The 14,291-nt window shown below is 32.7% G+C and overlaps 1 protein-coding gene across 1 annotated transcript; it reads left to right on the top strand.

Moving 5' to 3' along the window:
• The first annotated feature begins 223 nt into the window (after positions 1-223).
• On the top strand, positions 224-716 carry LOC139431657 (uncharacterized). Its single transcript, XM_071199701.1, has 2 exons — positions 224-607; positions 711-716. Exons 1-2 carry the CDS (start codon positions 224-226, stop codon positions 714-716), a joined length of 390 nt encoding a protein of 129 aa, XP_071055802.1.
• Positions 717-14,291: the final 13,575 nt, after the last annotated feature.

Below are 14,291 nucleotides of genomic sequence, written 5' to 3'. Positions count from 1 at the left end.
GGTAAAAGAGATGAGTTACGTGATACGATGATATGTGCTGATGTTGAACGCAATAAAAATCTTGTCAAGCAGACAAGTTGCGGAGACGTTTGCTATCAGCCATGTTGCCGTCCTAAAAACATTAAAGAAACACGGGTACAGGTCGTACAAGGTACAAAAAAGTCAGGAACTCTGCGAGAACGATAATATTACAAGGGCGGAATTTTGCTTTACTATGATGGAAATGGCCAACGGAAATGTTGATTTTATAAAAAACATTTTATTTACCGATGAATCTACATTTCCTTTGCATGGTCGGCATAATCCCAGCGTTGCTCGATATTGGAGTCGTGACAATGAACACAAAGTTTATGTGGCTCGTACACAATATCCCCAAAAATTAAATGTTTGGGCTGGCTTAGTAGGTGACCATATTATCGGTCCTTTTTTCATAGAAGGAAATTTAAATGGTCATAAGTATTTAAACATTTTGCAAAATGACGTAATCCCATCGCTTCAACAATTAGACAATGTTCAATTTGGAAGTATCTGGTTCCAACAAGATGGTTGCCCGGCTCACAACAGCCGGCAAGTTAAAGAGTATCTTAACGCACAATTTCCAAATCGTGTAATATCTATTTGCGGAACGTTAACTTGGCCGCCTAGATTTTGTTTTATTTGTTGTTTTACAAAGTTTATTTCAGTTACTTACGAATTGTTTTTATTTTTAGAATTAAGAATTTGCTTTGTCTTATTTGAATTTCATTTATTATATTAGTTATTATTTTTATAATATTTCTTATCATTGAACGATGTCAAACGACTGACTGCTCTCCGATCCACTACTCTTGCGATTCCCCTCCCACAAACATACTCCGCGCGCATATGCACACACACAAGTATACTTATACGTAAGTACGTCCGTATTGGGTGTATCTCCTAAAATTAAAGTTACCAATCGGTATATCAGATTTTAGAAGTTGAGTAACTCTAACTTCTCTGATCAAAATTCAGATTTTATACAAAAAAATAATAAAGTTGATATTCACATAAAACAAAAAAATACAACTTAGCCTTAATCTTCTACGGGCCCAAACAGTATTCCACGGTTCCAATTCCAATCCAATTCAGAATAATCTTCTCCAAACAGATAACAAAGGTACCAAAATATTGAGGTTATGGATGACCCAAATCTGTCATCAACAGATTTCAAATGACTTTCAAACGACCTTCGATGGCGCAGTTTCAAGATGACGTTCTAAAAATTCTTCCACTAAAATTCTTTACCAAGGGGAAGATGATCTCGTCGATTGGTGGGTTGATAATGGTTCAACACGATTAAGACATTTCACGGAGGACCAAAACTACCGTAAACGCCTCCAATAAAATAACCTTCGTGGAAACGATGATGGCGTCGCTGTTAACGTACGCGATCCAGTTCAAATCCCATCAAATGGTCGAAGAACAATCCCAGTAACAACCAAACTCAATGATTGATTCTTCAAAAGGACTAAACCATTCTAAAATTTAACTGAACCACTAACGACAGTGAGACAAGTTCTCGAGACCCACAGAACAGTAGTATAGTCGAGACCACGACCTTTTCTCGTCTCTCCCAGATCGCGACCGGAAATTTAACGTTCCGCATTCATCCGACCAATCAAAAAGAAGCACGCAACAACTCCACTAAAAAAGCGCGAACTATTAGAATATGAATACGAAAAATAATGATTTAAAGAACGAAATCTAAGAAATTCAATAACCTCAAACGGAACCGTTACAATTCATTTTAACTGATTCAGAGAATGATTGTTAGTTATGAGTCTTACATATTACGGGTTCTGCAAATAATGGTTTTAGATTTATTTTATTATTAACTAATGAACTAATTACTATTCGGTAAATGCCGCGTTCCGTGCACAGTAAAAAATAATTACATGGTCCAGTACTGGTAATTTATTGCCATGGATATTCATGTAAAAAGTTACACGTATGTAATAGCAAAATAAATACATATCTAAACAAGCGCATTTTCCATTTCTATGTTTGTACTTTTCGTTTGTGATTGATGTAATTTTACTTCTTAACCCAGGTAATGTACACGTATTAATACGTAAAAATGACTATATTTATATGTAAAATTACTTGTGCTATGAATATTGTAGTTCGTCTGCTATGTAATAATTCATTATTCAGCCCAGTACATTTACATAATTTTAAGCTTAAATAAATGTAAAAATATGAATGTCATTATGGAAGTTCTACTTATCCAAATTCGTTTTATGTCCAAATTATGAAAGCCAATAGTTTTTCCACAATTGTTATAATGTTTTACAGTACAAAAGCATTAAAAGAATAGTGAAAAAAGTGTAAACTTTTACAATTTTAACAGACGGCAAACTTGGAACACAAAAACTTTGTGTACAACCTGTATACGTACTAAAGGGCACCAAACAACCAAACACTAAATGGACAGATTAAAGTGGTTTATTATTATTATTATAAGAGAGCGCGTATAACGTTCGACGATTCATACGTTATTAGACTGTACTCGGCACAATGATGTCAACGCGTTGTGCGTAGTTCCAAGCGCACAGATGTGCGAACGCAGAAAGTGGTGGTGGGGCCATCCCGTATTTTACATGTTCGTAATAGTAATTTTTAACAATATTACATGATTTCCCAATTTATTGAATACATTTACATTGTTTTACTTGATTTTCCATTTATTTACAGGTTTTTCCTATAGTTTACAATGCTTTGTGTAATTCATATTAAAAAAATGTAATATTTTGTAAATATACTAATTTCCTGTCATTTTACTTGGTATTAACTGGATTTCGAAAATTACGTTGTTAATTTATGTATTATTTCATAAGTCAATCTTGTAGTTTAATGTAGTATAATGTATTTTTACATCCATTTTTTACTGTGTACGATTTTTTCAATCAAAATTCATTCCAACTTTCGATTAACAACCCTACAGCAAACAGTTAGTGTTTGTTTAACCCTACGATACTTAACCAATAAAATAACCATAGTAACTAAATGCTCGCCGGGCCTGAGAGGCCCGGTTTATGCATCCTAGGGTTAATTAATTTTTCTCTCGGAAATTATTAAATTTTCGAAGAACATCAAACGGGCAAAAAAGTTATAGAATATTTTCATCTATCTAAATCAAATAATAATTCCAATGTATTTATCACCTTCACAACAAAATCTAGGCAAAAATTGAACGGGGGTAGTCATGATTAGTAATTTAGAAGGGTAGTTTGAAAGTACAAATCGGATCAAAACGTGCTCTATTAAATTAGTTAAACATATTCCCAAAATTTCATTTTCCTAGCTTTTATGGTTTTTGAGAAAAAAAATTAAACATTTTCGCCATTTTTGGAGGGGTGTAGCTCCTAGGGGAGCCTAGTCGCCCATGGTTCATATATCAAAGTACCCTTAAATTTCACTAAAGAATCACCCCTTGAAGTTTGTTGCAGTCATTCAGATACATCCTGTATACAGGTGTTTCATCGAGACGGATCATTAGACGTTTCTCGGGTTCTGGCCAAATAAAAATTTGAAAATTCAGACTTAAGTATTATCAATTGCGTTCTCTTCGACTAAAATATTTTCAGATTTCTAGCACTTCCGGTTAGATAGAAGTCGCCACCTACTCTATTTTTTTTAATGGAACACCCTGTATATTTTTACAAGTTTGGATTTGTCTGTTCTCAAGGTTTATAAATAACTTTACTTTGTGTAATTTGATTCAGCCGTTCTCGAGTTATTCGAATTTTTCGAGAAAAATCTGCTCCAGCAGACATTTGTTCAAAAAATCAGAGAACTTTCGATTTATGGGATATCAATTTAGGATTCAGAACATGCTTAAGCAACATGATGGAGTATATTTTGGTGCCAAGAACGACTGTCTAGAACGTTTGGTCACTTTACTGTGACACGTTAACTTTTGGAAACTTGGAAGTACCATAACTTAATTTCTTTAAATGACACCCCCCATATTATATTACTTAGTCGTCTTCGGTGTCTCATTCTACATCTTTTATATCCCATACGTTCTATACCTAACATTAATAGTTTGAGAGATAATTAGGTTTTTTGAAAAATGCACACATATCATATGTATATTTAGCCTAGTGTGCCATGGAAAACAAGCCTTCTCAATGAGTGCTTGTCAAAGACTTATTTGTTTACGTCACTTGATGTATGTGAGCTAATAATTATCTGTTAGGTCCCTTAATATTAGTACTAAAAAGAGTTAAAATCGATAACAATAACGAAAATAATATTTTTGTAATTCGCGACGGTAATGAAAGCTATAACAGTACTCAAACGGGTGCTGTAATGAGACTCCTTACAGCATCCGATGTTGTAATGAGATTTTAGTAACATTTTATGAAACCAGTTCAACTTGGTGACATTGGGTCATTAATTTTTCTAGTTGTCAATGTGACAATGGTTGTCCATGGATGTTTAAACACGTTCTTAGCATCGAATACAAGGTCCACAATGATGAGGACATTGAACTCTGAGTAATTTCTCTTATTTTGGGAGGTGTACATGAAACATTTTGTGTTTTGACAGTTTCTAATTGTTAATTGAAATTTCTATTTATATATATACCTATTTCCCTACATTGTCAAAATTTATTTTATTTTTGAGAAAAAAAAAAGATAAAGACGCGAATTACAAAAAATAGCATAAAAAACACGGTTCATAAGACTTAAAGCACTCATTCATTAAAAAACTCGTGGCTTCGCCACTCGTTTTTCAACTTGAATTCGTGCATTTCAAACGTGTCTTACGAAACATGTTTTTTAATATACTATTACACAAATCAAGAAATTCTTATGTTATTTTTCATACATCAAAAGCGTGACAAAGTTCGTAGTATGATTCCTAGATCTTCTTTGGCAGCTCGAATTGAGCCGTTGGGACTGGGCTCAGAATAAGCCAAGGTATTCACCTCTTCCGCTGCATTATCTACTACATTTTTTGGTCAATTTAACAATGTTTTGGACAGATTAATTCGTCCAAAATGCGAAAAAAATGCTTCTATTCTTCTAAATTTACCTGTTGTCATTGAAAGTAAATGTAGATACTTTTCATGAAACATTTTGCAAGTTCTACTAAGAACTTTGTCGCACTTTCCGCACATAAAAAATAAATTAAGGACTTCTTCATTTGTATAAACATTCTTTACTGTATTAATATCCATTTCAACTGGTTTTAGACTCACAAGCATCAAACAATGTTTTTCAATAAGCCATTAATCATTTGTTTTCCATGGCACACTAGGTTAATATCGTCATATCGATAATGTGTACATTTTTCAAAAAACCCTACTATCTGTGCAAAAAGTCAAGGCTCCTCACTTTAGAGATCGATATTTTCCGATTATAAAAAAAATTGCGACAAAGTTTGTTGTAATCATTTAACATTTCTACGTAACATATGTTAATTTGAAAATTTTCGGATCCACGGTTTTCTTTTTATCGCGAGTTAAATGAAAAAGTACCCGATTTTTTACGGTACCGGCAACTTTGTCAACTTAGCGATTTTTTTTCTCAAAAACTATCGTACGAAAAAATTTAAATTTTGAACAGGTAGTAGCCTGATGTGTTCTTAATGAGTGGCATATTTTATTTTTTCGATATTCCATACTGTTTCGAGGAAAATCGCGGTTTAGTAAGACACCGTTATGTCGAAAATGGCTGGGTGGATTTCCTCGCGAATTTGACCAAAATATGTCAAATAATGTCGGTTGTCGGATTCCGTTATCAGTTTCAAAAGTTATCAGTTTTCAAAATTAGAGCTCCTTAATTTTTTAAGAGCGATTTAATGGAATTACAAATTAAAGAGAAACAGAAGTAAGCTGTGCGGGGTGACGGGGGTTCCGTCCAATCGAAACAGATGGTGCGTCCCAGATAGGACGTCGTGCCGTATTTCTTTATTTAGATAAAGGCGTTCATTAAATAGTTTTGGAGAAAAAAGTAGACAAAGTTGCTGGCACTCTCAAAAATCGGGTACTTTTTCACTTAACTCAGAAATTGTGATACGCAGAAATGTTCAATGATTACAATAAACTTTACCACAATTTTTCCATCGATCGGTTACGAAGATATCGATCTCTAAAGTAAGGGGCGTTGACTTTTTGCACCAATAGTAATTATTTACCAAACCATTAATATTAGGTATAGGACATATCGCCGAAGACGACTAACAATAAGTAATAAAATATGGGGTGTGCTGTTTAAGAAAATAAAGTTATGGTATTTCAAAATTTCGAAAAGTTAACGTGCCATAGTAAAGTGACCAAACGATCTAGACAGCCGTTCTCGGCACCAAAACATACTCCATCATGTTGCTTAAGCATGTTCTGAATCCTAAATTGATATCCCAAAAATCGAGTGTTCTCTGATTTTTTGAACAAATGTCTGCTGGAGCAGATTTTTCTAGAAAAATTCGAATAACTCGAGAAGGGCTGAATCAAATTACAAAAAGTAAAGTTATTCGTAAGCCCTGAAAACAGACAAATCCAAACTTGTAAAAATATACACGGAATCCATTTAAAAAAATAAAGTAGGTGGCGACTTCCGGTATAACCGGAAGTGTTAGAAATCTGAAAATATTTTAGTCGAAGAGAACGCAATTGATAATACTTAAATCTGAATTCTCAAATTTTTATGTTGGCCAGAACCCCAGAAGCGTCTAATGACCGGTCTCGCTGAGACACCCTGTATAGTTTGTTGGGTATATTTCTTATAGTTATTGAATAGTTAGCCAAAATTGTTTTTATTCTATCTAAAACTATTGTATGTATTTAAAAGTTAATGCTGTTATGGTGATAACCATACCATGATGGAAAACAATGTTTCCAATAATTGCTAAAGATTGTATTTAAAAATTCACTAATAACTCTGGCATTATGCGCTGATGCTTCGTCACGTTGAAAACATATCTATCTGTATCTACCTGAGTTTAAGTTTTCATGATAGATAGTATATGCCAAAATTCTATTATTTAAAAGAGCACACCATACATTGAACCCGAATCTTCCTTGAGAACATTCAGAGAAATACGTTCATTGTTAGAAAAAATGCACGCACTATTAACGGAACTTCATCGGTCCAGATGACATTTTGAACAAACAGCAGATTATTTAAATTTTCTAAATATCATCGACAAAATTCTAATCTTAGATTGGCATCTCCGGCACGTAAATGATGAATTACCCGCGCTTTGTATGGTTTATACTTATTTTTCTTTAATATTCGGGAGCAGCGGTATTTGGGTCAGACGTCTTGTCCAATTACGCTGTAAGATGTTGAAGGATTTATCGCAACTGAAGCCAACACATTGACTTGTATTCAATAGTTGAATTATCGTATATTCCAAAAATGAGAAAATGTCTTATGTTTAAAAATTAATATCTCAAGAACTAAAAGGTATTATGAGAAATCGTTTCTTCTCTAGGAAAGCCTATAATTAGAATTAGATATGCTAATAATTCCACAATCATGTATTGAAATTCCGATTTATTACGATGCTTTGAAAATTTAGTGGAAATACATACTTGTGACTCAAACAAAATGCATTATATTTAAAAATGTATATCTCAGAACTAAATGATATTTTAAAAATCGGTTTTCTTTATTGGAGAGCAAAAATTTGTATAACAAATGGTGATAATCATACAATGAATTATTGAATTAACAATTTATGATTTTTTTAAAAAGATTAAAAGTATAAGTACGGAGGCTTTCACGAACGGTGCTAATTCAACTTAAACTAGAACTATCACTAGAACCAACAGTAGACCTTCAGAAACAAGTTCAAAGTTGTATTTGAAGAAGGCAACATGGTATTCGAAACGTAAAACACTGTTTCAAAAGACGCACGGCTTAACGCGAAGCCGTTTCCAGTTCTAGGTACAGGCTGTCCCAATTTCGATGTCCCCATAGGCTATCTCCGAAACTAAAAAAGATAGAAAAAAAGTAGCTTACATATCATGATCTCGTTTTTCGAGAAAATGTTAATGCTATCGTCTTTTGTTTTCGCCCTATCGGCAAAAACTGGAAATTTTGCGAAAACAACAATCGCGAATATCTCACTTATTATCAAAGGTGGAGTATTATAAATAAAACACTATATGGGCAACTTTTTACGAAGAATTCAGTGGCGTAGGTAGAATTTTTTTCCCATCTTTTATTTTCGATATTTTAGACGTAGCTTTATTTTTTTAAATGGAAACCATAGTTGGCTATGACCTAAAATAATTTGTTATTTTCTTCTGATAACAAATATATATAGTTTGTGGGGTATATTTCTTATAGTTATTGAATAATTAACAAAAAAAACTCATTTTATTCTATTTAAAACTATTGTATGTATTTAAAAGTTATTGCCAAAGTTTGTAGTAGTATTTAAAAATTCACTAACAACTCTGGCATTATGTGCTGGTGCTCCGTCATATTGAAAATATATCATTTGAGATATATTTAATGGCAAATTGTCGACCAAAGGCTCAATGTGCTGCCCTAATATATTGAAAGAAAAATTTTGAAAAAACGATGAAAATATATTTATTAAAAAATATTTAAGATCAGTGCTACTAGTTTCGGGAGTAACTTCTCCCTTCTTCTGGCACGACTGAAATGTACAAATTATTTGTTATTATTAAAATTAACTAGATAATAGGATAGTAATAGTTACCGTCAAATTACGAGATATTAGTCAGAGAGTAAAATTCAATTAACATCTCACACGAACCACGAGGAAACGTGTAGAAAATACGACACATTGAACAACCTCTAAAGTTTAAATTCCAAAAATTTCAACTCAAAGTTAAAAGCCTGATGGGCAAGATATAACAAAAGAATTTAAGAATTAACTTTAAAACATGATTTTCATCGTTAAAGAAAAGCCAAAAAAGTTTGAACGTTCCAAAATTAAAGCTGAAGAGATAAGATTATAAGGATTTATGATGGAAGCTTCGAAAAAGTTAACTTACTAATACAAAATTCTGAAATTGTTGAAAAACTAAAAAACTAAAAAATTATTGAGAGTCCATCTGGTGCGTAAGAATATCCATCGAGGACCGAATGTGAAGAACCGCATGGCGTACGAGTACAGTTTAGCGCATGATCGGGAGATAAGATAAGAAAGGGATCTCAATGAAGTTGCAATATTTAAAATACTTTAAACTGTTTAAATATAAACGCGTGGAATTAAATAAACATAGTAAAGTGTCTAAAGACATTGTGATCTAGAGTGTCATTGATGAGTTTCTCTTCTTTGTTAAGAATGTTAATGTATAATTCTTCATAGAGATCCATCTCTTTGGACTTATTAATGTTTTTTAATAGTTTACAATTAACGAACTTAATGTTATGGTTATATTTACTGATATGTTTATGGACTGCAGAGGTATTTTTGGAAATATGTTCTTTAAATCTGGTGTTGATATTACGTCCTGTTTGGCCGACGTAGGTTCTATCGCAGTCCGGACAATCAATTCTGTAAACACCACTAACAATAAGTTCCTCGCTCTTAAATACGTGTTTGTTATTAATTAAACGACTATGAATTTTATTTCGGGAGACAAAAGCTGGGTGATGCCAAATTTCTTAAGATTACGTGAAAGGAGGTTAGTGATCGAGGGAACACAACAAATCTGGTTTTCAATTTGTGGCGAGGGTATATAATTTTATTTAGTTGTGAAATATGTAATTTGTAAAAAATGTTTTGGATGTCAGCCAGGGAAAAGTCATTTGAAACCAATTTTAATTATTTTTTTTTTAACTTCTGAAACAAGATTAATGTAGTTTAGGGGGACATTATACAGTTGACCCGTTTGAAAGCGGAACACCCTCGTAAAATTTGTATTTATTATCCGATTTCGATAATTATTTTTTTTAATTGTAGAGCGTAAAAAACTGTATCTTGGGGCAAAGAGTGATATTTTTCTTAAAAAAAACAAGGCCTACTATTTCACTTTTTAGGTGCTAAAAATGAAGAAATCATATTAGGAATTTTTTTACAAAAAATCTGAGTACACCACTGCATTAAGCACCTTTTGAAATGGGCATATACCAAATTTCATCAAAAATGGTTACAAATTAACACCGTTACAGATAATTGAAAAATACAATATTTTATGAATTTATTTGATCAGATGGAGTAAACCATGACAAAAAAGGAAATAAAATACAGCCAATAATACAAAAACTATTTACATTTGTAACCATGGAAATAAAAAAATAGTTATCTAGTAAACCATGGAAATAAAAAAAAAAGAATTGAATTCTATGAAAGTGATTTAAAGCATTACTTCTGTCAGTTTTGTGCTTATAAAAATTTTATAAAAAGTGTGCAATTTAGTGGTGTAATTATGGAACGACTAAGTGTTAGACACAAAGTTGAAATTGTACGCCTTGTTGGCGATAATATTCTTTCGAAAAGAAAAGCGGCTATAGAATTTAATAACAGGCATCCAGATATGCCTCCGGTTAGTGCTAGCACCGTTCACCGGGTAAATAAGGTATTCAACGATACAGGCAGTGTATCAAAACAAATTCTAAAAGTTCAAAATCCACGCCGGGAAATTAGAAATAATAATCAAATAGTGGAATATTTTCATAATAACCCTCATTCGAGTTTGAGAACGGCTGCCATAGATTTAAATATTCCAAGAGAATGTATTAGAAGGTGCCTTACAAAAAATAAAATTAAACCCTATAACCAAAATTTCTACACACTCTTGAACCAAGAGACGAAGAGAGAAGACTAGAATTCTGTTTATGGGCTCAAGGTGAATACTTGGAAAACAGAACCTTTTTAAGGGAAATTTTGTTTAGCGATGAGGCCACGTTTACAACAAATGGCGTGGTGTCATCGCAAAATTCAAGGTATTGGTGCACAGAAAATCCAGAGTGGATCATCAACGCAAGGCGACAGTATTCGCATAAAATAAATGTGTGGTGCGGAATACTTGACAACAGAATTATTGGTCCATTTTTCTTTGAGGGCAATTTAAATTCAACAAAATTTTTGTATTTCTTAAGAAATGAGTTTTCGAATGCGCTAAACAATTTACCACCTCTGATATGTGCGAATATAAAATTTCAATTAGATGGGTCTCCCGTGCATAACGCAATAGTGGTAAAGCGTTGGTTAAATGAAAATTTTGAAAATCGATGGATAGGAAGAAATAGTCATCTTATTGAATGGCCGCCAAGATGTCCTGATTTGACACCACTCGACTTTTTTCTTTGGGGAATCCTTAAACAGAAACTTTACAGGTCAAGGACACAGTCGCTAGATGAACTGCGTGCTAGAATAGTTCAGGCATATGCAGACATTACCCCAGAGCAACTGAGGAATGTAACAATGAATGCACGAAGAAGGTACAATAAATGTATCGAAGTTAACGGTGGATTGGTGGAAGCAACAGACATTTAACTAGTTTTTATTTTTTATTAATACCTTGAATGTTGTTTTTTTCTTCAATTTTTTGAATTTCTGTTAAATATTGTTAAATAGTTTTGTATTATTCTCTGTATATTATTACATTTTTGTCATGGTCTACTAGATTAGATGAGATTAATTTATAAAAAATTATATTTTTCAATTATCTGTAACGGTGTTGATTTGTAACCATTTTTGATGAGATTTGGTATATGCCCATTTCAAAAGGCGCTTAATGCAGTGGTGTACTCAGATTTTTTGTAAAAAATGTCCTAATATGATTTCTTCATTTTTAGCACCTAAAAAGTGAAATAGTAGACCTTGTTTTTTTAAAGAAAAATATCACTCTTTGTCCCAAGATACAGTTTTTTACGCTCTACAATTAAAAAAAAAATTATCGAAATCGGATAATAAATACAAATTTTACGAGGGTGTTCCGCTTTCAAACGGGTTACACAAACGATTAAAGAAGAACCTAAAGGCTGCTAATTTGTGTTGATCACATGTAAAAGAGTTCTTTTGAATAATACTATCAGTAGTGGTGGGTTTTCTAAATATGTTGAATTGTAATTACACCATTAGAAAGACCAGAAAATTGTAGATAAGATAGATCTATACTTCTATAGTTTTCCCCCTATTAAATAAGAAATTTGTTTAAAGGAATAGTAATTAAGCGTTTTTGCGTGTAGGGATGTATATTAAGGGCTATTTAAGCATGACGCCGATAGACATTTCAACGAAAACCCGGGTTAAGATAATTTAAAGAGTGCTCTTTCCGAGTGTGATAATAGTTTTTTAAAATTCGGTTTGATAACAATTGCACAAAGGCTTGAAGTTTGGTAATTTAATAATTACAGAGCCACCGCTTTGTAGTCTAAGTACAGATTGATCTTAGTATTAACTTATCGACAGACAAAGACCGGTTTTAGATAGAGAAAGAATCTCTAATTATTATCTCGAATTATCTCTAATAATAAGAAAGATATCAGCTAAGAAAGTAGATAAAAAATTACAGATACAAGTTTGTTGCTGGAAAGTTTGTTGCTATCGGACAAATGTGGAGGAGGCTGAAAACTAGAATTCGTAAACATAAAACTAAAGAAAATTCCAATATTTCTAAGCACCACATAAAGACTGAACATAATATAAATTATGTTGCTTAAAAATCGTCAATCTTGCTTTTATCGATGTAATATCGCCCAAATAAGAATTTTGTGTAGAAATTAGATTTTGAGTTAGGTTAATTTACGTTTAAGCTAGCGAAAATTTCCCAAATGTCGGATTAGATATCGAGAAGGGTGTGGGTCAAATATAAACACCAGCTATAAAAATAAGAATAACTATTTATGGGAAATCAATCTGTTTTTACAATTGATGACTATTGTTTATTCTGTTCTTAAGGTGGTCCCACACGACTGGTGTAAACATTGGCCTTACATTGTTAATTCACGTGTAACATAAAAAATACCTATAACAATGTGAGCTCCCAGACGCTACGCAAGTGTATCCGAGTAGACGAATATATATAGACGGTTCGTTATCGGATGGATACTCATTTGCGATTTCCTCCAGGTCCCGTTGCTCAGCTGGCTTCATAGGGTCGTACTTACATAATCGCAACTATTCGATAAAATTCCGCCGCCTTATCAAGCTTCTTCGCTGTGCACGATTTGTGGAAAATATATCTGGCAAGATTCCCTGGGAGATGACTTTTAGTACGGCCAGATGTTGACATACTACTCTTCGCATGACGCCAGGTGGATTCGATGGATTTGTAACTTAAAATATGTAAAAAAGTTGCCTTTTCGAAACGATACAACCTTACCGCACCTTCCTTCTTTTTTCTTTTCCGAGTGGAAACGTGCCCATTACACACCCACAAGTACCCATCAATTGCATTTCTACCTTAATCTTTTGAATTTCTCCAAAATAAGGTTTATTATTCTTCTCTTTCAGATTTGACCAAAGGATTTGACGAATATTTCACCCTACGTTATGACCTTTTGATGCTAAAACTTTGTAACTACGAAAGGGATTTTCATCAATAATATGTGTTATTAAGTTCCAAAATAACGTTAAACTAACTAATAATTATCCTAATTATAATATTTAAGTGGTTTGAAGTCTTTTAATAAGAAATTTTTATTTAACTCTCATGCTCTCTATTTAAATGCGATAACAGATTATAAACATTTCAAATAGATTTTTAGAATCTATTTGTATCTTATATTCTATTCAATTTCTTTTTTCGAATCTATCTTTGCTCCTATCTGGCGACGCTCTTGTACATAGTTAATAGACACACAGTCTATGTAACGACAGGCACTTAGTCATTATGACCTATGCGAGATTAGCTCCAAATTTTTCTAGCCCCCAATTAGATAGGATTTTACATGTATAGTATTTTGATTATAACAAGAAAACCAGTCAATCGATTTCTATAATCAAAATCTCATTCGAAAGCTTAATCTTTGGCCAATGCGAAAGTGGAAATGCCCGACTCGAAATCTCTCGCGGGGTCATTTCAATGTTTGTAGGTACATAATTAGTAAATTTTGAAATCGGGCATTTCCAAATTCGCATTCATTGCAGATCATACTTTCGACCCAGATTTTGATGACTAAAATTGGTCAATTAGTTACGGAGATAATTGATGTGTTTAATTAATTCGTTTGTTGTGTTTTAATCAAAATCCTTAAATATTTCGAATCGGGCATTTCGACAACAGCATTCAGCCAGACATAAACTTTCGATTGAGATATAAAACATTAAAATCCGTCAAACTGTTCTTTAATTATACTCGATTTAGTTTAAATTAATTTTTTTTATAT

This window comes from Onthophagus taurus, chromosome 1 (genome assembly GCF_036711975.1).
Source record: "Onthophagus taurus isolate NC chromosome 1, IU_Otau_3.0, whole genome shotgun sequence".
Lineage (NCBI taxonomy): Eukaryota > Metazoa > Arthropoda > Insecta > Coleoptera > Scarabaeidae > Onthophagus > Onthophagus taurus.
The sequence above is the reverse complement of the archived record's forward strand: the minus strand, read 5'-3'. Positions and strand labels throughout refer to the sequence as shown.